The sequence below is a fragment of the Cyanistes caeruleus genome, chromosome 12 (genome assembly GCF_971803275.1).
Source record: "Cyanistes caeruleus chromosome 12, bCyaCae1.hap1.1, whole genome shotgun sequence".
NCBI lineage: Eukaryota > Metazoa > Chordata > Aves > Passeriformes > Paridae > Cyanistes > Cyanistes caeruleus.
Genome location: NC_141712.1, coordinates 1,979,852 through 2,000,413, shown reverse-complemented (window position 1 = coordinate 2,000,413; position 20,562 = coordinate 1,979,852). Strand labels below are relative to the sequence as shown.

Below are 20,562 nucleotides of genomic sequence, written 5' to 3'. Positions count from 1 at the left end.
TGGGATTTTTCCTGCTGGAAGCAGCAGCAGCAGCAGCAGCAGCAGGAGCTGGGTGCGGGGCTCTGGCGATAGCGAGAAACGTGCCCGGCACGTTCCGGGCCCCGCAGCGGATTCCTTCGGCTCGTGGCGGGGCCCGAGGGAGCTCCGAGGGCGGAACAGGCCTCGAGCGGAGGCCGAGATGGAAGCCAGGGGCACGGGCAGGGCTCGGGGTTGCCGGGGAACCGCGGCCGCAGCGGCCGCGGCGCTGCTGCTCCAGGCTCAGTTGCGTGGAGACCGCGATCCTCGGTGGGTGTGCGCAGCCTGGGCACGGGCACACGGCTCCCCTGGGCCACTCGCCAGGGGAATTGTTCACAGGGAATGGGGCTGTGCGGGGCACTTCGTGCTGCATTGCTCTCACAGGGAGTCCCGAGTTCGCGGGGCTTTGCTTTCTGCCAGGGACTCCCGAATTCGCGGGGCTTTGGTCTCTGGGAGGGAGTGCCGAATTTTGTTTGAAGTCAGAGATGGACTAAAGTTGTACTTTTTGGTTTTGTCACATCTGTGCCCCGAATTGTGTTGTGGATGTTCGGATCTGGTGTGTTACTTTGCATCCCCTGCACTCATCTGGTGCAAGGCCTCAGGCAGGGCTCTGGGGGCGCGCTGGAGGCCTTGGATGGGTTGTGACACCCCCTCAGCTGCTCCTCATGGCAATGTCCCCTGGATGTGGCCTTCTTGTGGGGGGAGGTTTTAGAGCTGAGCCGCTTTGTGGGAGGGAGGATGGGTGTGCACTGCCTCTTACCAGAGCCTATGCCACACGGCCAAAATTTCCTCCTTGCCCCTCTGTTGAGGGGAGGTTTGTGTGCAAACCTGGCCTCAGCAGATGAGTCTGTGCCTGCGACTTCCCCAGCCTGAAGCCACACAGAGCTGATTCTCAGGACAGCTGCTGCCTTTGGCTTTGGTGTGGATACATTTTTCTCCCTCAGTGTTGTTGACTTCTCCCCAGACCTGAGATCATAGGACAATAGTGTCACCTCTAGTTTGTCTCAAGTTCCTGAGAGGTGGCTTAACTCACAGTCCAAAGTTCCAGTCAGCAGGCATTTCCAGGGAAGGCTGGGCTTTGGTGGTCACAGCTTCTTTATACAAATTTGTCACAACGGGCAAAAAATGCTTTATAACAAGATTTAAGCCATTAGCCATAACATTCCAGTCTCTCACACGTCCTGTGAGGAGCAGCTGAGAGAGCAAGGGGTGTTTAGCCTAAAGAAGAGGAAGTCCATTCTAGCTATTTTTAAATAATATTAATATTTAAATTAATAATAATAATAATAATAATAATAATAATAATAATAATAATAATAATAATAGTAGTAGTAGTAGTAGTAGTATAATACTGAATCTAATAATATTAAAGCTACAGCTTTTACAGTCTGCTCTAACTATTATTAATGTTATTCAGATTTTTAGCTCCAGGTTTCAGTGTGATTCATTTTGGAATTGCACAACATAGCCATATAGTTCAACTAGAGGCCTAACAGTCCTAGCTACTCACACCAAACAAGCACTTGGCTACTTTTAAGTAATATAAATTTTTTAGCATCAGTGTATCTCTTGAGTCTGCCGTGAATTGGATTCTGGATTTTCACAGTTCCATTCTTGCTCCTTGCAGTTTTCTTGAGGCATTGTTGATCTTCTGCGACTTCCTGCTTTCAAAATGCCTTCTGGATTCCCAGAAAAGACAACGACACCTCCTCGGCTTTTGCTCAGGGAAAGACTGAAGTCTTTTAGTGTAAGTAGCCTCTGGGGCTGTGTTAAGGCTGGAAATGCACCTGGTGTCCCTCCTCTCCGTGCCCCTCCTGTTGTCCAGCAGCACTGTGAGGCTGCAGAGCCCTCCCCAGCTCTCTGTGCCGTGCTCCTGTTGCTGGGGGCTGTCCTGGTGCACTTGGGAACAGCGTGTGTTGCTCCAGGGACACTCCAGTGTCTTCCCTGGCTGTGCCAGCGGGGCCAAGTGAAACCAATGTCCAGCTGGAGCCCTGAGCATGCGCTTCTCTCCCTGCCCTTGTCACAGCAATTCCTTCTGCCAGGCTGGGCACTCACTGTGCTGCTCTCACAAAGCTGCCCTTGAGCACCTGGGCAGCTCCAACTCTGCCCAAAGCCTTGAGAGACACGGCTGGTCCCAGCAGCAGAGGTTCCAGAGCAGCTGTTCTCTCTCATCTCCTGCGTGGGGCACAGATCCAGCCCTGCAGACAGCACTGGAGTCAGGGCCACAAAGGTCCCTTGGCTGTCTGGAGCTCGCTTGACTGAAGATGCCCTGCTGCTGAGGCTCTGTCCAGGAGATCCCTGTGTTTTCTTCTGTGGAGGGCTGTGGGAGCCCAGACAGAGCAAGCAAATGCTAATTAACAGAGAGAACTAAAACCTGGGCACTTTCCTGTGCCCCTCACTCTTGGTACCACTTTGCTTTCTTGCATCTCCTGGACTCACCCAGCAGCGCTATCTCCTCGCTGTGAGCTTTGAGTGTTGTGCAGGGATGGAGTTAGAGAGTTCTGACAGCTCCTCCCCACTCTCTGAAAAGATCACTGCCTCAATCCAGTGAACCTAAAGAGGAAAGAAATGCCCAAAGAGCAGAAATCCCCAAACATGTCCCATCAAATCATGGAGAAGCTGAGGGACACAGCCATGTGGTTGGAGTATGTCTATTCTGCTCTGTTATTAATTTACTGATGCTAAGTATCTCAACAAGTAACTTAGGGAGCTTCCAGGACTGTCCTAGATGATGTGATCACCAATTAGTCACCAGTGCCACTTGTTCAAGAAAAGCCTTTCTGAACAAGCACATCTCTGATGCTTTTGCTGGGTTTTTTTTTGCCTTTCAGCTGCTTCCCTCTAGATTCTCGAGAGAGAAGTTCAACAAGAATGAGGCCAGTGCTGGGGAGAGTAGTCTGCCCAGAATTGGCCCATTTCTACACACGAGTGAGACTGGTCAGAAGGTAGCCTTTTTCTGCTCTTTTCCTTTCTGTCTGATGCAAGGTTTGAGGAGGGTGTGTGCTTGTGACAGGCTCGCCTCCAGCAAAATCCCTCAGTGTCCAGGTGCTGTTGTCATTGCAAACTGCTGGTAGTGGTGGACTTGGAGTCCTGGTCTGCACCAAGCCAACACAAATAACTTCTGCTGAAACTGCTGGGGTTTGCTGGAGTGGAGCTGCCATTGCTAAAACAGTGGGGGGAAGGGTGGGGACACAAAGGCACAAATTTGCCATTTGCCATTCTCCTGCTGAAATAGCCACCTCTTGCTTTGCTGTGGTCACCATCAAATGCTTGGGGTCATAGGATTCCATCCACAGTGGCAGTGCTGGCCTCTGAAGGCCAAGGAGCTGCAGGAATGACTGCAGATTTAACAAAACTAATTGCATGAATGCTTTGGGTTGGAACAATGTGTTGGGAGCCTGAGAGATTCTGCAGGCTGCCAGGTGTACAGGGGACTCGCCCTGGGCAGGGGGAATGGATGTGCTTTCTCTGGATCAGTGCCTACTTAGAGGTGTGTTTAAAGCTGCTTTTCCTGCAGGACTGGCTGGGTACATTGCACAGTCCAGATGTGGTAGGTGGCCGAGGTGGGTGCTGAGCAGGAAATTGGCAGCAAGAGACAGTAACAAAGTGGTGAAGGATTGCCCTGGAGAGGGAGGTCAGGGACAGCTCAGAGAAGGGCACAACCAAGGGACAGTGTGCTGCAGCCACTCCCTTCAGCAGTGCAGTCCCACAGGAGAGCTGCTGGTGTGTCTGGAGTGGCAGCAGTGTGGCTGGAGAAGGCAGACAACAGGGGAGAGTTTTCTCAAAGCAATGTCTCTGCTCCAGAAGCATTTGCTGCTGTTGTGTCATTTCAGACATGCCTCTAGAATGGTATCAAATAAGACAGCAATAATAGAGATATACAAGAAAGCACCCATTTAAAGCTCATGGGAAAAGGAGATACTAACTCTACTCTTACCCAAGTTACTGAGAAAAGAACTGACCCTTATCCTCATTTAGCATTCACCTCATTTGTCTTTTTCCTAATTTCTGTGTTATTTTATTTTTGCCTTTACCTCTGTTAGAAACACACTAACTTTTAAATACAATTAAAGGGGACAAAGTTGTGGAAGCAAAAGAAAACTGTTCATTAGTGACAATTCAGCTGAGCTGGGTGTGTGTCTCCCTCCCTGAGAGCTGAGCACACACACCCCCTTCACCAAAATGGCTTTTTTTATACCCTTTATACCCTTTTATATAGCTTCTTTTATACCCTTTATACCCTTTTATATGGCTTCTTTTATACCCTGCCCTGTGTGGCCCAGCAGCTCTTGAGCAGCTCAGAGCAGAGGTGGCTGAGCTACTGTTTCCCAAGTGTGGCCTGGGCAGACGTGCTCTCCCAGAGTCTGTACTTCACTGGGGATCAGAGGAAGAGTCTCCCTCATGAACATTCCTCCCAGCAGCTGAACCTCTCCCTGCTCTCTCTTGTCTCTCCAGTTGTTGCCAGTTCTCCCGAAACAGAGCTCGTTTCGTGTTTCCCCACCAGAGGTGGTGTTTCAGAACTTCGTGGCTCATGAAGTCTCTGAAATGGAACTGTCTCTCACAAATGAGAGCAAGGTGAGTGCTGGGGCCTGGAGCTTTAACACTGTGCTGGAAGAGGAGGGGGGTGTCATTCCCATGGTGTGCAGCAAAGCAAGTTCCCTGCTGCAGCACATCCAGAAGAAAATGTCTCAGCACCTTTGTTCTGCAGGATGCTGGAAATCTTGCTGTGCTGGGAATTCTCCCCTGAGTTTGGCTATGCATTGATGGTATCTATCCTAAAGGATTTGCTTTCTCTTGAAAGCTCTGGATTGATAGGAATGTTGAGGGCTGTACAGTTCCAACCTGCTTTCATGCTTTGCCTTGGGTCTATACCACATGCTGTGTCTCCCTGGTTAATCTTGGTAGGAATCCTGGTAGGAATCTCTGCCTCTCTCAGCCTGTTTGGCTCCCTTTGAGCAGCTCACAGTCAAAGCTCATGGGCTGAGACTTCTCCTCTTTATGCTGGAATCACTTAGCACTGATGGCATTGGTACTGCAGGAAATGTGTTCTGAAACAGCCCTGGAGTCAGACTGATGCAGCAGAAGCAGTGAGAGGCCTTTAGGTGCCACTTCAGGCTCCTGCTAAGCTTCATCCAGCTCTGCTCAGGTTTTCCAAAAGCAACGTGGTGCTCTGCTTTCCCTTTGGAGAACCACAGCACATCCAAAGTCATGTGCTCCTGGAGGATTTCACCTTCACTTGAGGCAATTGTGATTATTTTTCAGCTTCCCAAGAGAGCTGAGAGGGGAAAAAGTTGAAAAATGTCAGCAGTTGTGTTCCACTGTAAAGAGGAAAATCGAAACCATTTGAATTTCAGTCAGGGAAACATTTTCTCAAATGAGGCTTGTGCCGAGAGTGGACTGGTGGGAAGAGCCAGGAGGGAGTCAAAATCATCTGGTTTAGACTTTTTGAGAGCATTTGGGTGCTCAGGGGTTGATATCTATGTGCTAGAAAATGCACATTTGCTGTGTCTGTGTATCCCAGAGGGCAGAACCTGGCCTGCTGGCTGCAGGCAGGAATGCCCAGCAGCCCAGCTCGCCTGCACAGGCAGCAAGAGCCCCTGGGGAGCCAAGATTGCTTTAATGCTGCAATGTGAGTCAACACTGGTCATGTTTGTCCAGGCAGAAAATGCCTTTGAAGCCCACAGTCAATAGGCACAGCCTGTCTGTATTTCCATCACTTTTGGCAAAGTGATTGCTGTCCTGGTTTTATGATTCTTCCTTGCTGCTGTAGTTGCTCATTTAAATTCTCTTTTGCCATCTCCATGATTTAGGGATTTTCTTGCTGTGTTCCTTCTTTGCCTTTTCAGGTTTGCTTTTATTCCCAGGGAGGCCACAGTGTTTGGTCTCCTCTCTTGCTGGTCTGCCTGCCTGACTGTATCCCCAGACCTGCCCTAGGCAAACCTGATCTGCTAGAAGGGAATTTCTTCCTTCCCCCAGGATAATGTGCTGCTTTGCTTTCAGGTAGCACATCCCCTGTCTGGAACACCACTGCATGGCTGTGTGCAGGCAGCAGCCAGCAGGTTTTTTGGCCTTGTTGAATGTGCAGATGACTTGGTGCAGGTGCTCTGTCTCCATCCTGCTGGTACTGACCTGCTGGGCCCTTCCTTCCCACGGGGCACTGCCCTAGTGCCCCTGGCCAAAATGAGCCAGACAGAAGGGATTCAAGTTGTCCCTTGTGAATGATGTGCCTGTACCTGCACAGCTGAAAGTGCTTTGGGAAAGGGATCAAGGAAGGATGTCACCAGGGCACGGACAGGTCTCCTGTCAGCCTGTTTGCACAAGTGGCACAATCATTGTTTCATGTCTTCCCTGCAGTGTGTTCAGCTGGTGCAGGTCTCCATGCAGAGCTCGCCTTATTTCAGGCTGGTGTGCCCCAACGACGCGTACCGTGCTGTGCCACGAGGTGCGACTGCCCGTGTGCGCATTCAGTTCACCCCCAGCGAGAGCAAGGTGAGACTGAGCCAAAACACACCATTATCTCCAGAGCCATTGTTCTCCCTGCACTCTGGGACAGCCCATTCCATGCTGTGAGCTTGGCTCCAGGCTGGGGGCAGGCAGCCTGCAGCCAGGCTCACCTTGGCACGTGCTGTCAGGGGCTGCAGCCAGGCCTGACAGGCCCTGCTTCCCCTCCCTGCACATTCCTGAGCATTCCCAAGGGAAGATGCACAGGGAACAGGATGAAAATGACAGAGGGCTGTTGAGAGATGTTCAGCCATCTCTAGGTACGGTGGAAGGGGTTTCATTCTTATGGAAAACACTGGAAGAATGAAGAGCTCAGAGAGCTTTCCTCCTTCCTGACTGGCAACAGCTTCCCTGCCTCAGCCTGGGCTGGAGCAAAGTGGTGATTTCTGCCCCCTCTGTTCTCCAGCCTTGCAGCTGTGCTGTGCCACAGCACAAGTGACCAAGGTACAGCTGCAAGGCCAGGGCAGAGGATGTGCTGTGCCTGTGAGCCCAGCCTGGCACAGGCACACTGAGCTCTAGGTGCCCTTAGCAGGAGGTTGGTGAGCTGCAAGGGGACTTGGACACCTGCTGAAAGAGCTGCTGTAGGGCAGGTACAACCTGCAGGCAGAGCTGTGAGCCCAGAGCCTGTGGCAGTGACACTGCTGTGGCTCTGTCTTCATGCCTGTCACTGGGGCTGCTCTGTCCACTGGCCCCCATTCCGTGCCAAACGTGCTTTGCTGGGGAGATTGAGCAGCAGTGCCGAGGCCCTGGAGCTCTGATCTCAGTGCTGGGATCCGGAGGTTTGTTCATACAGAAGGGTTTAGGACATGGCAGGGAAGGGAGGAAGGGAAACAAACAACATCCAACAGCATCCTGCTACCTCTTAGCACTGTTCTTCTCCTGACTTGCTTGGAGAGGCAAAGTTAGAGGGGAGTTGTGAGCCAACTCATGTTTCTACACTAGACCAGAGGTGCAGGACCTTTTTGGGTGCAGCTGTTTTCTCACCTTCCTTTCCTTTTGCTGCTTAGAGTCAGTTTAACACTTGGTCCTATTCTCAAACAGCAGGAATACAGGAACCTAAAGAGGAATGGCCTGTGTTCCCTAGCTCCATGTTCCTTAGAAGGGACTTGGAAATTATTTAACATCATTAAACTTTAGAGTAGAAGTTGTGGCCTAGGGCAGTTCTCTGTATGACCCTAATGACATGAGAGCTTAATGCCACTGAGATAGGTTTTGCAAAGTGCACTGGTGCCTTTAATAATAATAATATTATTGGTAGAACTTAGTGTTCATTTTGGGGTGGAATAGAGTAGAGTAGAGTAGAGTAGAGTAGAATAGAATAGAATAGAATAGAATAGAATAGAATAGAATAGAATAGAATAGAATAGATGCCCTTGAAGGGTTCTAGGCCATTGTTTTCTTCTGCCATGGGAATGGCACTAAATGCCCCATGCGGAGCTAGTTTCTTTTCCTGCAGGATTATTCCCATGAGCTGGTCTGCATCACTAAAACAGAAAGGATAATTGTGCCAATTCGGGCCATTGCTGCCCGAGCTATCCTGACCATCCCAGACCAGCTGAACTTCTCGGAGTGTCCGGTCAAGAGCAGCACCAAGAAGACTCTGCTGCTTCGCAACACTGGCAACCTGGAGGCTCATTACTACATCAGCACCCAGAGGTGAGGCAGCTCCTCTGTCCTTGTGCAAAACACCGTTGGGTGATAATAGGCTTGGCAAAGAGCAACAAAAGGAAGCTGAGCATCAGGGCTGCACTGCAGCTCTGGCTGGAAGTGAGCAGGATGGATGGCATCTGCTCTTGCTTTCAGTGGTTTCACAAACCATTCTCTGATGGGATTGCTGGCAGTGGGATCCTTGGGTCTCATTGCAGAGAGCTGGATGCAGAGTATGGGGCAGATGAGGTCATTTTATCCCACAGGATCTCCTGAGGTCTGTATCCCCTCAGAAGTAGGTCAGCAGCTGTTTCTGATCCTGTTTTGTCTCTTTTCTGTTGCCTGAGGTTTCTGTGCTCCCTGCTTGCCCAAGGGAGCCGAAGTGACCTGCACTGCAGAAGGAATATCATCCCCAGATGTCCCCTGAGTCCTGATCTCTCTCTTTGTGTTGCAGTCCTTTCTCCGTGGTTCCGGCCATGGGAGCTCTGGGTGCTGGTGACAGCGTGCAGGTGACAGTGGGATTTCACCCGCTGACCACTGGTGCCCATTTTGGGTCCATGGTGGTGTGCTACAACACAGGTGAGTGCTGGGCACTGCACGGGGCACAGGACACTTCTCCAGCACCACTCCCTGTTGTGCCAGCCACCTCAATTCCCTCTAGATGTACCTCCCCTGTTCCAGCTCAACCCCAAAGAAAACTGAGAACCAGTTGGTGCTTAGGGGGCTGATAAAGTGCATCCCCTCTAACAGGACTAAGATTTTTGGGCTCCTGTTTTGCTGAGAGTTGCTGAGTGGAGGAAGGAGGAGCCCTGATTCTCCACTGCCATGTGGCTATGCCTGGCTGAAGTTTTGTTTTATTCTGGCCAGTGCTGTGTGTGAGGTGTGAGGTCTCCATCAGACTCTCTCCAATGCAGTGTATTTCTTGCACACCTCTGTCCCATAGGCTGCTGCTCCACTGGCTTGTCACAGACCCTTGTACTCTGTTGCCCTCTAACATATATATAGTTTCTGTCTAATAACATTTTCAAATCCTCAAGTACTTTTTGGTGACAAATCAAGACAATTTTTTCCTTGTCCCCATTTCCCAGGCCATTCATGCTGTTGCACACCTCTCACATCTATCTCCCATTTGATTTCTTGACTGAGGAATCCCATTCAGGCTTCATGTGGAAGCTGCTCTGTACTTACTGATCTTTCCTTGGTCCCTTTTTTATTCAATTTGAAATGCTCCCGTTTGGTTTTTGAGATCAGAACAATATCAAATATTTCAAGACTGATGTGGCTGTGTGTTTGGACAGGGAGCTGCTGCTGCTGCTGCTGATTTTCATGGTGTTCATTTTGTAGTGGTTTGTCATATTGCAGAGCCAGGCTGGTTGTGTTTCCTCACCTGGGTCCCCTCCTGCTGTGGGCTTCACCTCACTTGTTCCTCTGGGCCTCCTTTTTCTGCTCACATGCCCCCAGGTGGATTTGCTTGTCAGCAGCAAGGGATCCAAGGGATCAGGAGAGACAGGAATCTCATGGGATGCCCAGGGGGAACCCCAGGCAAGCCAGGACTGAACAGGGCTCCTTAGCATCACCTGAAGGACTTGGATGCAGAAATCCTGGTGATCTGAGTGGGTCACCTGAGCACACCTGACAAACCTCATTGTACCTTGGGGCCAAATCTCCACAAACACACTCCAAAATGAGCTGTTTTAGGAGGTGCCCAGGACACCCTCACGCTGCACACACACAGCTGTCAGGACGTTATAAATGTGCTGACCCCTAGAACTGCAAATAGAGCTAAAAGCTGTGACCCTTTCTTCTGTCACCTGTGGTTTGCTCTGTTCCTTGGGCTTTCATCAGCAACTGAGCTGAGCAAAGGCTCCCCTTTGCTTTGTTCCAGGTGAAGAAAGGATCCACACAAACCTTCAGGGAGAAGCTGTAGATGTCAGCATCGGGTTGAGGACGTATTCCGTGGAGCTGAAGAAGACTTTCATCACCACGTCAAGCCACACAGCAATGTTCATCGAGAACAGGAGTAACATCAGAGCCCAGTTCCAGTGGAAGACTTTTCCTAGTGAGGAAGATGAGAATGAAGAGAAGAGGAGGTTGGTTTGAAAGATGCATTTCAGTGAGATCCATGGGCCAAGACTAAAACTAACGTACGGCCTCAGGAGGGTGTTGGTGCTTTGGAATGGCTCAGGCCAAGTAAAGCATCCCTGGCATTAGGGGGTGTGTCCCTGGGCTTCAGGAGCTCAGCACTTGACATTCCAGTTCCATTTATACCCCAGCCAGGGATGGCATTTTGGGAAGGAAAGGTTGATGGCAATGACTGGATTTCCTCAAGTTCTAACGGGGCAGCAGCAGCAATGGCTTTTGGTCATTTGTAAACCATTGCTGGGGGGGGAAAAAAAGGGAAGAAAGCAAAAAGAAAATAAAAGGCAAGCACCTCACAACCAGCCAAAAGACACAACCCACTACAGAAGGAGGGTGGGTGGCTGCATCCTTTCTGCTCAGCCTGCTTGTGCAAACTGCCCTGCCAGAACTGCCCTGCCAAAACTGCCCTGGAAAGCCCCTGCTTGCTGTGGGCCAGGTCATTTGCACTCCTCAGAGTCATTTTAAGCTGCCTGCAAAGGACCAGGAGATGAACACTGGCCCACTTGAATGGCTGGCAAGAGGGTCCTTTAGTGCCCTGGGCTTCTTGGTTTTCCACTGTTCTCTATCTGCTTACACGATGTCTGACTTTCATACAAGCTCTGTGTGTTAAAAGAAAATCCTGTGACCTTCTCTGGCTGCTTCCCTGGGTTGTTTATTTCCATTTTTCCCACTTGCCTGCCTCAGCCTGGACCCCAGGTGATCCACTTTCCCCTCAGAAGCAACAAGGTTTCCCCAAAGGAAACTTCAGCCTGGTTTTGGTTTCATGGGTTTTTTTCCAAAAGCATCTGTTTTCACACCAGTTTTATGACAGTCCTAGACTGTCACCATGACATTTCATTCTTCCTTATTTCCAGTCCTAGGGATGGTTTTAGCTCCAAGGCCACTGTCCTGCTGTCAGAGAAACTTTTGAGGTCTTGGAGCAGAGAAGACTTTTTTTTATGAGAGGAGATAGTGTAGGATCCTTTTCTTCTCAGGACTACTACAGGATTCTACTACCATGCACTGGGATGGGACCCATAAAGCTCTGGATCACAAAAAGGTCTCTCCAGGAGTTTGCTGTCCCCCTCCTGCAGAACCAAGTCCCTTCCCTTCTCAGAGCCTCTGTTTTCATGCATATAAAACCTTGAATGTCATTGAAGGGATGCAGTGCCTGAATTCATCCATTTCCTTTGGAAGTGCTCTGGGATGCTCTTGAGAAAGGCAGAGCAGGGAACAGGACAGGTCACAAAAAGAGAAGAAACCAAGAGTGATGCTGGTAACACAGAGCTGTGACCCAGCTTCATCTCCCCTTCCCAGGGAAGTCCTGCTCCATGATCTTTATCTCCTCCCCTGAGCATCTCAGTGGTAGGAAAAGCCAGTTGAGGTGGCTGCTGGATTGTCCCTCAGTTTTGGCAGAGGCTTTGAGGCCGGAGGTTCTTTTAAGGGATGCTGGCTTTCCAAACCTCTCCTGTGTTTGCAAGTGTGCAGTAAAACTACCTGTTGTACCAGTGAACAAGTTATGCTCTGATCCACTTGGGATTGCCATGGCTTGGGGTCAGCCCTTGCTGGGAGCTGCTGCTGCTCCTCCCCAGGTGCTTTGCTCTCCTGCACTTCCACTTCTCTCTGCAAATCTCGGGCTCATTGAACCATCTGCTGGCTTTGTCTGTCCCTGTGGCTGCAGGCAGTGTTACTTGCTGCGATCACCGAGAGAGGCCTGCGTGGACAACACGACGGGAGAGAGAAGAAGAGCGAAGAAGAAGGGTTCCTGTGAAGATCGCCGCGCCATCCTGAAGAGCAGCGTCCGGGAGAAGATGATGATGGTGAAAGAAGACCCCATGCTATTCTCCAATGATGCTTTTTCCCTTGAGCCACTGGTAAGTGATAGCTGAGAGCCTCACTTTCTTCCTCTAACTCTAACTCTCTAACTCCCTAACACTCTAACACTCTAACTCTTCCCTATCCCCTTCCCCTTCCCCTTCCCTTTCCTCCTCCTCCTCTTCTGTTTATGCAAGTGAACCCCCACGTTCTCCCATCAACCAGAGCCCTGATTCTGAGGATTGGCATTGTGAGAGATGATGAATGCCTGGAGTCTGCACAGTGCAAAATCCCTTCTCATCTTGGAGTAAACCCCAGAATAATCCCAACCCCTGCTTTCTTTCCAAACAGGTTAAACTAGTATTTTTATTTCCAGGGAAGGGGATCATGTTCTCTTCTTGCCAAGTGCACCAGTGCACAGAGGCAGTTACATACTGCAGCTGACAGCAGCATGATGTGACCAACAGCTTGTGTCAGAGCAGTGGGAATGTTGTGGAGAGTGGGAGCTGATCAGCTGAGCATTGAGAGCTTCCAGTGGTGTATTGAGCTGGGTTTGGAGCGTTTCTTTGGGCTCCTTGTGTTGTTCACTCATCACTGATGCTCTAAATAAAGGCTTGCAGGACTGTGGTTGTACACAAGAAATGGGAAGTTTGAAGAGAAATGTTTTGCTGTCTCTTTCTGTTTCAGGAGGGAGAGATCGGGCCAAATAGTTCAGTCCAAATCAAGGTGACCTTTAAACCCCTAAAGGCCCGAGAGTATCAGAGTGTGGCTTACTGCAACATCTCAGGTACAGCTCCTTTCCCCTGCTTCTCTCAGCCCTACTGAAGCCATGGTGCAAGCCTGAGCCCACTGAGCTCCCCTGGAACTGCTGGGAAGAGTCCCTGGGCAGCAGGGCAGTGCCGGCACATGCCACTGCCCCTGCAGCTTCCAGGGAGTCTCCTGTGCAAGGCCAGGGTCAGAATCCTGGGTCTGGGTTACTGATCCCAGAACAACCCAGGCACTGCAGGGAGAAGTTTTCATGGCACGGCTTTGCCAGCATTTCCTCAAAGGCCAGAGCAGAACAGCTTGAGAGAACAAGCACTAAGCCCCTCTAGACCAGTGACCTCCAGGATGGGTCCATTTGGCATGGATCCATCATCAGGCAGCAGGAGCTGAGTTAGAAATGTGCTCCCTGAGCCTGGATCACCTCCCACTGCCCACACACCACCAGACCAGAGGTGGCTGAGCCCCACTGAGCCCAGGGTCTTTGTAGAGGGACCAGCCTTGGCCAGCACCTGCTTCTCTCCCTGTGTGGGAATTGGCACCTTGCAGCTCCCAGTCTGTGGAGATAGAACACAATGCTGAGTGCCAGAAGTTGAGGGCTTGGGTAACAAAGTCTTGTGCTACTGGGCCAGGTAGCTTGGCAATTGCTGCCCAGCAATCTGCCAGGTACAATTGCCAATCTCTTGATGAGCTTTGTGCCTTCACTGAATGGATTTCAAAGCTCCTCTAGGTGCATGGGAAGGAAACCATAGAATCATGGTATGTTAGGGATGGAATGGACCTTAAAGATGGTCCAGTCCCAAGAGCCCTGCCCTGGGCAGGGACACCTCCCACTAGAGCAGGTAGCTCCAAGCCCCAAGCAGCCTGGCTTTGAACACTTTCAGGGCTGGAACCTCCACAATTCCCCTGGGGAGCCTGCTCCAGTGTCTCACCAGCCTCACAGTAAAACATTTCTTCCTAATACCTCACTTTAATTTCCTTTCTTTCCATTGATACCCATTACTCCATGGGCTGTCATTTCAGGACATGAGAGATGTTTAAAACTCAGCAAACTGGTGGCTAAAATTGGAAACCAGCCCAAGGAATGGGTTAGAAATTGGAAGTCAGCCCCAAGGGAAATGTCCTGAGGGAAGAGAAGGGTCCAAATCTTCTCTTGCAATATCAGGAGCTGGTTTTATCCAGCTCAGAGTCAGGGGCCAGCGTTCAGGCAGGCTGGAAAATAGAGTGTAACAGTGGGAATTATTGTACTGAAATGAGCATCTCTCCCCAGGCCGTGGGAGCAGGCTGCCCCTGCACCTCCGAGGGGAAGGCCAAGGACCCGTGGTTGAATTCAGCCGTCAAATGCTGAAACTTGGGAACATTTTTGTCAACACCTCCCACGTCTATGAGGTGAGCAGCAGGGGTTGGGATGGATCTTGATGGCTCCTGAGGCAGCAGCAAGCCTGGTGGACCTGTGGAATTCCTGACAACACGGGCAGTTGTGAGCAGGGAATATTGGACGTACTGGGCAGATCTGGTGGGGTCAGAAAGGTGTGTCTGCTGTTCATGAAGCCCCAGTCCCTTGGTAATGCCAATTTTTGGCAGCCTTCCTTGGGGGTCAGCTCAGAAGCTTCCTGAAAAACAACCCCTTGGCATATGAAACCCAGACTGGGTCAAAAAGCTGCACGTTCAGAGGCTTTTGTGGCAGCCCCAGACACAAGGCACCTTTGCACTGGACTGTTCAGAAGCAGCTGGAACAAACTGGCTGTGTTGAGCTTCAGTACCCTGCAAACAATTCTCAGTGGAGTGTCTCCTGCTTATTCCTGGGAGTCACAGGAAAGCCATCCAGCCTCCTGGCTCAGTGCTGGCCCTTGCAAAGGGCTTGGGATTCTTTCCTTTGCTGACCACTCCCTCACCACACTCCAGCCTTGCTGCATCCCTGACTCTAGAAAGACAAAAGTGTTCCTGGGAATAAAGCTAAGGATCTTTCTACCTCTTTGCCTCCCCCTCAAAATAGTGTCAAGTTTGCAAAAAAAATAGAGAGCAACTGAAAGAGGGAGAAAATAAGGCACTGCATCATGCCAGACTCTTTCAAAAGCTTGGCTGTGGAAAGGAAAAACACCCTGGGTTTTTTTTACCAAAAGATGGTGCTGTCTTTGTATTTGGTGGTGATGCCTCGTTATCAATGTGTTGTTGTCATGATTTGGGAAAAGGTGAATGAGTAGATGGAACTGTTGGAGCTGTGCTAAGTGGGGCAGTGGCAGCTCTCTGGTGATTGACTACGCAGCTGCCCCACGTTGCTCTCAGGGCCAGCTCTGAATGAGCTTGGTGATGCTGGCCAGAGCTGGAGTGCTCTGTGTCCATGGGAGAAGCCCAGGGTGAGTCTGGTTATGTGCAATTACTGCTGCTTTGCATGAAAACCCAAAGGCAGAACTTGTCCTGTTGTATTTTTGGACTTCTGCCTTTCAGCAGCACAAAGCATCTTCTGCCTTTTCTGGGTGGGAATTGCATCATTAGAAAATAACTGACAAGAAGGGAAGATTGCACATGAATTTCCCTTTTGCTTTCTTGCTGCTGCAGGTGAAACTGATGAACCGAGGAGCTATAGATGCTCCCTTCACCTACATCCCTTCAGCCACAACCGTGGGCCGCTGCTTCAAGTTTGCCCCCGAGGAGGGCGTCATTGCAGCAGGTGGGATCCAGACGATTCACATCTCCTTCAATGCCACCGTCCTGGGGAGCTTTGAGGAACAATTCCAGTTCCGTGTGGCTGCATCTCCTACGCCTGTGATCCTGACAGTCTGGTAAGGACTCTGGGAGCTTGCTGGGCACATCTGTAGCTGTCTCTGGGACATCCCCCACCTCCCTCATTTTGGGGTCGAGCAGAGGAAAAAGGAGTTTCCTGAGCTCTTCATCTCTGCTCTGATCCTGGCACTGCCCCAGTGTAGGGTGCCCGGGGGCTGGAATGACTCCTCCCTGCAGGGATCTCCCTCTGCCTTGGGCCATGGCAGGCAGTGGGATGGATCAGCTTTGGGCAGTAGCTGCTCTGGGCTGTCCCAGCTCAACACCCAGCAAAGCTCCCAGGGCTTTGGAGATGGGGCAGCCTGGGTGATTCTGCAGCAGCAGCAGTGTTTTTAAAAACTTCTGCTCATAATCCATCCCAAATGGGCAGCAGCAGCCTCACCTCACCTCTCATGGCCATGCTGTGGGGGACAAGCTGTGCTCCCAACTCCTGTGCAGAGAGTGCTCCAGTCCCTCCTTTCCACAGCCAGGAAAGGGCTGGGAGACAGGGAACTGTGCAGCAGGAATGTGCCAAGGACATGGGCATCATCCCATGGGCTGGTGCCACTGCAAGAGATAATCCTGGCCCAGCAAAGGGAGAAGGGGTGATAACAGGGAAGGCAGAGCTCAGTCCTCAGTTCCACAGCAGCACGAGGGATTGTCCCTGCCAGCCTGAGCCATGTGCTGGTAGGATAATGTCCTGCAAGCAGGAAAGCTGATGCTGGCTGCTCTGGAGCTTTGCAGCTAGGCTGCTGCTGTTGGGAGGCACTGGATCAAGGCAATAAAGAAATGAATGCACCCTGCACTTGATTATACCAATGAGATAAGGGAGATGGATCAAAAAAGAATAAGAAAATTAGGACTTAGCAAGAGGAAAGTGGTGAGTAGGTCTGCCCGCTGGAGAACAATTATTATAATTGGAGAAACAATTATGCTGGCTTTGTTTTTGGAGGAAAAGTGCTGCTCTGTTATTTTGGAAATCAAGAGGGAACCTTTCACCATCAATTGATTCTCCTCTGTCTCCCCCCAATCTGCTCCTGGGACATTATTTCCCAGGATTGGGATATTATTAAGCACCTTTCTCCTTGGGCAAGGGCAGGTGTCTCTTGTAGAGATGTGTAGAGCAGAGCCAGTGGCAGTCCTGGGAACACAAGAGAAGGCACAGTTCACTGGTCCTTGATTTTTAACCAAAAAGCAGAGTGGGCATGGATTGGTGTCACCCACAAAATAAACTCGTGAGTGTTGTGCAGCTTCAAGTGCTGATTTCAGTGGATGTTGGTGACTTTTGGAGCCTGTCTGCTGAGTTCAAGGACAGGTGAGGTGGCGTGGTAGATTCAGGACACCCATGTTTGGTTGTTGAAGCCATTGCCATTGGCTGTGCCGGCTGCTGCACTGGTGCCAGGCTGGTCCTTTCCTCTAGGATTCATCTGCCCACTGTGCAGAACTGTTGCTGCTCTTTTCAGAGGATGCTTGGGGCTCCCCTGGCTTCATGTCTCTAAAGTCTGTCAGTAATGATTGTGTGGCTCAAAATCTCCTGAGAAAGCTCCTCCATGGGAACACCTGTTGGAGCTAAGAAGCAGCAAGGCAGGGAGCCCGTGGCTGGAAAGGCTGGTTACAGAAGTTTGTGGGGACTTTTATGTCCATCACATTACAGATGGGGAAACTGAGGCAATGGAGCCATGTCTGGGTGTGTGTTCAGGGTCCTTCATGGCACCACCAGCAACTGGGGGCTTTTCCTGCCTGCCCTGTGCCCAAATCCCCACCAGTGGCTGTTGGCTGCCGGCCACTTGGCTTTAGCTGCCTCCTGCCCACACGGACACTGTGCTGAGCACATGGTGCTGTGTTGATTTGAAGCCCACGGTGCCCCTGACCCCAGGCTTTATGTCCCCGAGCCAGGGCTGCCACACGCTTTGTGACTCCCTTTAACCGAGGCATTTCCTCCTGCTCTGTGCTCGTCATCGCAGGGGGTGTGTCACTGGGCCGGCTTTACACTTCGACCTCCACGAGCTCCACTTCGGTGACATCTCCTTCGGTGAGTGTTCCCTGGGCTTGGGCACAGCGTGAGGGATCTGTGCGTTCCACAATGAACCACTTAACATAAAAACATCCATCACTCGTCTTCTGCCACAGCAGCCTCTTCAGGCTGGGAACTCCAGGGCTGCTGGTGCCTCAGGTAGCATTTTGCCCTTGTCAGATCAAATAGAACCAAGGAATAGAAGCTCTGGGCTGTGCCTGCAGTTGTTTTTTCCCCCCATCTGTGTTCAAATGACTCTTGGTGAGCAGGCCTGGGAGAAGTCTCCTCCCCACAGAGCTGGCCAGCCAAGCCAGATGTCCAGTGCAGAGCAGTGGTGGCCGGTGGCCGGGCTCTGCAGGACATCCCCACCATGTGTGGCTGGAGCTCTGGCTTTCCAGGATGGAAAGCAAATCTCAGAGCTCAAGTGGGGTAAACCCTTGCAGGCAGCAATCACAGGGAGCAGCAGGGCTGTGATGGCCCCCTTTGTTGGGTGAGGTGGGACATGGTTCCTAATCACTGCTCTCGAAGCAAGGCTCAGGTTTGCCTCCAGTTGAATGTGCTCTGAGCTGTCACCTGCTCAGTCTGTTTGGCCCAAACCAGGAGACGCCTTAAGGATGCTGCAGAGAGAAACTGCATTAGGGTGCTTTGCATCACCTTCTAGCTCCAGATTCCATTAATTCCTCACGTAGCTTCTCGGTGAGCTGTAGTTCACATAGTAAAGAGCTAAACTGCAGTCACCCTTTCATCCTACCAGGCTGTTCACACCAGGAGTCATGACACAGTTGGTGCCTAAATGGATATTTGTGTCCTTTTCCCAGGTTTTCCCCGCACCATGACCTGTCGCCTCACTAACACCTCCCCGCTGGCCGTGACATTCAAGCTCCGCATGTCGGACGATGGCACGCAGCCTGCTGTCAGCAGCTTGGATCAAATCTGCAAGGAAGGAGACCCATCCTGGAGGAAGGGAATTCATTTTTATGTGGAGCCAAGGGAGTTTACAATGAATCCCAGCCAAGGGACCATCCTCCCCCAGGGACACCAGGATATCGAGGTATGGGAAGAGTCCAGCCACACACGCTTCAGCCCCAGGGCTAAAGCTTCACTGGAGTGTGCGAGGGCTTTAGCTCTGATGCCAGCTTTGAGGATCATGTGAGTGAGAGATCTGCACTGGCCTGAGGCCTCTGTTAGCTGGGTTACTCAGGATGTAACTGAAGCAGCACTGTTTTGTTCCCAAAATCATACGCTGAGATCACAAACCGTATGGTAAAGTACTGGAGCCATTCTTGTGTTTTTGAGAGCAGTTTCTTTGATTGCAAGTGGGCAGAGGAAGGATGAGGACAGAATGAGAGGTGTCATTGTAGAAAGCAGTTTGCTTTTCTTCTTGGTCTCATGTCTCCTCTCCTGGGGAGCAGAATGATTTGTGTTCATTGCAGGGATCTCCAGTGGAGACAAAAAGCTCTGCAGCCATGAACTGCCCAGCACCTGCTGGGCCACATTTGCCCTCAGCTTCCTGCTGTAAAGCTGAACTCATTCTGTCCAAGTCAGCAGATTTCATCTGCATTTGTGTCATTGTAGTCAGATGAAAAATTGGCCCCTTAATTTGGGTACAGTGGTGTGTAGAGCTTTAGCCTAATGTTTGAATTTAGCTGACCTATGCCATGATAGCAAGGTGTGTTTAACAAATCTGGTATTGCCAGAAGGCTTTTGTTACTCTCAGAGACTGTGCTCTACACATGGATCAGCAGAGTAATTAAGGCAAAATCCTCCCTTTCCTTCCCATGAAACAAGAACTGGAGAATACCACGTGTGGGTAATGAGCTTTTATAAGGAAGAATTTACTGCTCTTCTCTTCCACCAGGTGACCCTGTGCTCCAACACGGTGATGGAATACTACCGGAAAATGCTGGTGGACCTGGTGGGCCTGGAGGGTGTTGGCAAGGAAGTGGCATCAGTGATCATCACAGCCAGGTACCAGCACTTCCCTGGCCTCTCCCAGCACACTGCCTGGCACAGGGTTTGCTGGCTGCAGCTCCCAAGGGAAGTGTTGTTTAATGTTCTCATGTTGTGACCAGCTGGACACGAGAACAGCAGTGCTTGGAAAGCAGCCTGTGGTGAAAAGCAGCCCTGCTCACAGCCCAGCACAGTCCTGGGCCTTTTTCTAGAGGGACCAGGAATGAAATCATTTATTGGCCTGGTTTTTGGTGCTTGAGCTGGAACAAATTTCCCGAGGACCTGCTCTCCTTCTTCCTGCAAGAGATGGAGCTGTGCTGGGTTGAGACCCCCCTGCTTTGGTTTGGGACACACCAAGCAGCCTGCTGAGAGTCAGGGTCTGGTTCTGTTCATGAGGGCACGTGACAGTGGGGAAGTGGCTCACAGCCAGAGTGGTGAGGGCAAGATCTTACGAGGGGAAAAGAGCCCTTGATGTGGCAAGTCAGCTCTAGTTTTTCTCGTTTCCTCTGCTTCCCATTTTGAGCTTGAATGTTTTCAGACTTAAACCAAAAGTTGCTCTTGCTGCAGCAGAATTCCATCCTGCCAGTTTAATGTCGAGAGGGATGCAGTTCCCTGGTGCTGCTCCCTCTCGCAGGCAGAGCCATGCAGTCAGTGCCTGGGCTGCAGTTTTGTCAAGCAAGTGCAAATGGGGACAGTCAGTGCATGGAGCTGTGGAGTGAAGGACCGAGGGAGCTGTAGGAACTGGGAGGGGGTGATCACCCACTCTGTAGGGCAGGTGGTGTCCCATGCCCTCCAAAGCTGGGGCAAACAGCTGAGTTTTCAGGCAGGGCAACAGCCCCGTGGGAGAGAAGGGAGTCATTTTTACTGAGACACCGGAGTCGTGTGTTCCTTGAGCCTTAGTGAGCACTGATCCGTGTTGGGAATGCTCCCCCAGAGCTCATGGATCACCGGGACTGTTACAGGAGTCCTTGCAAGCCTTC

At 51.0% G+C, this 20,562-nt stretch overlaps 1 protein-coding gene across 3 annotated transcripts in view; it reads left to right on the top strand.

The window, feature by feature from the left end:
- Nucleotides 1-164: 164 nt before the first annotated feature.
- LOC111944691 (axonemal central pair apparatus protein HYDIN-like) overlaps nt 165-20,562 on the top strand; it is a 56,965-nt gene continuing 36,567 nt past the window's right edge. Inside the window, exons 1-15 of one of the 3 annotated variants that reach the window (XM_086847689.1) lie at nt 165-285; nt 1,643-1,762; nt 2,847-2,960; nt 4,471-4,590; nt 6,370-6,504; nt 7,973-8,172; nt 8,618-8,742; nt 10,049-10,253; nt 11,963-12,155; nt 12,784-12,883; nt 14,129-14,247; nt 15,418-15,641; nt 17,583-17,650; nt 18,451-18,683; nt 19,491-19,600. In XM_086847689.1, the coding sequence (XP_086703815.1) occupies nt 1,688-1,762; nt 2,847-2,960; nt 4,471-4,590; nt 6,370-6,504; nt 7,973-8,172; nt 8,618-8,742; nt 10,049-10,253; nt 11,963-12,155; nt 12,784-12,883; nt 14,129-14,247; nt 15,418-15,641; nt 17,583-17,650; nt 18,451-18,683; nt 19,491-19,600 (2,021 nt within the window). In that variant the 5' untranslated portion in view covers nt 165-285; nt 1,643-1,687. Of the gene's footprint in view, nt 572-1,642; nt 1,763-2,846; nt 2,961-4,470; nt 4,591-6,369; nt 6,505-7,972; nt 8,173-8,617; nt 8,743-10,048; nt 10,254-11,962; nt 12,156-12,783; nt 12,884-14,128; nt 14,248-15,417; nt 15,642-17,582; nt 17,651-18,450; nt 18,684-19,490; nt 19,601-20,562 lie in introns of all 3 variants that reach the window. The other 2 variants (XM_086847690.1, XM_086847691.1) reach the window with 2 other exon arrangements.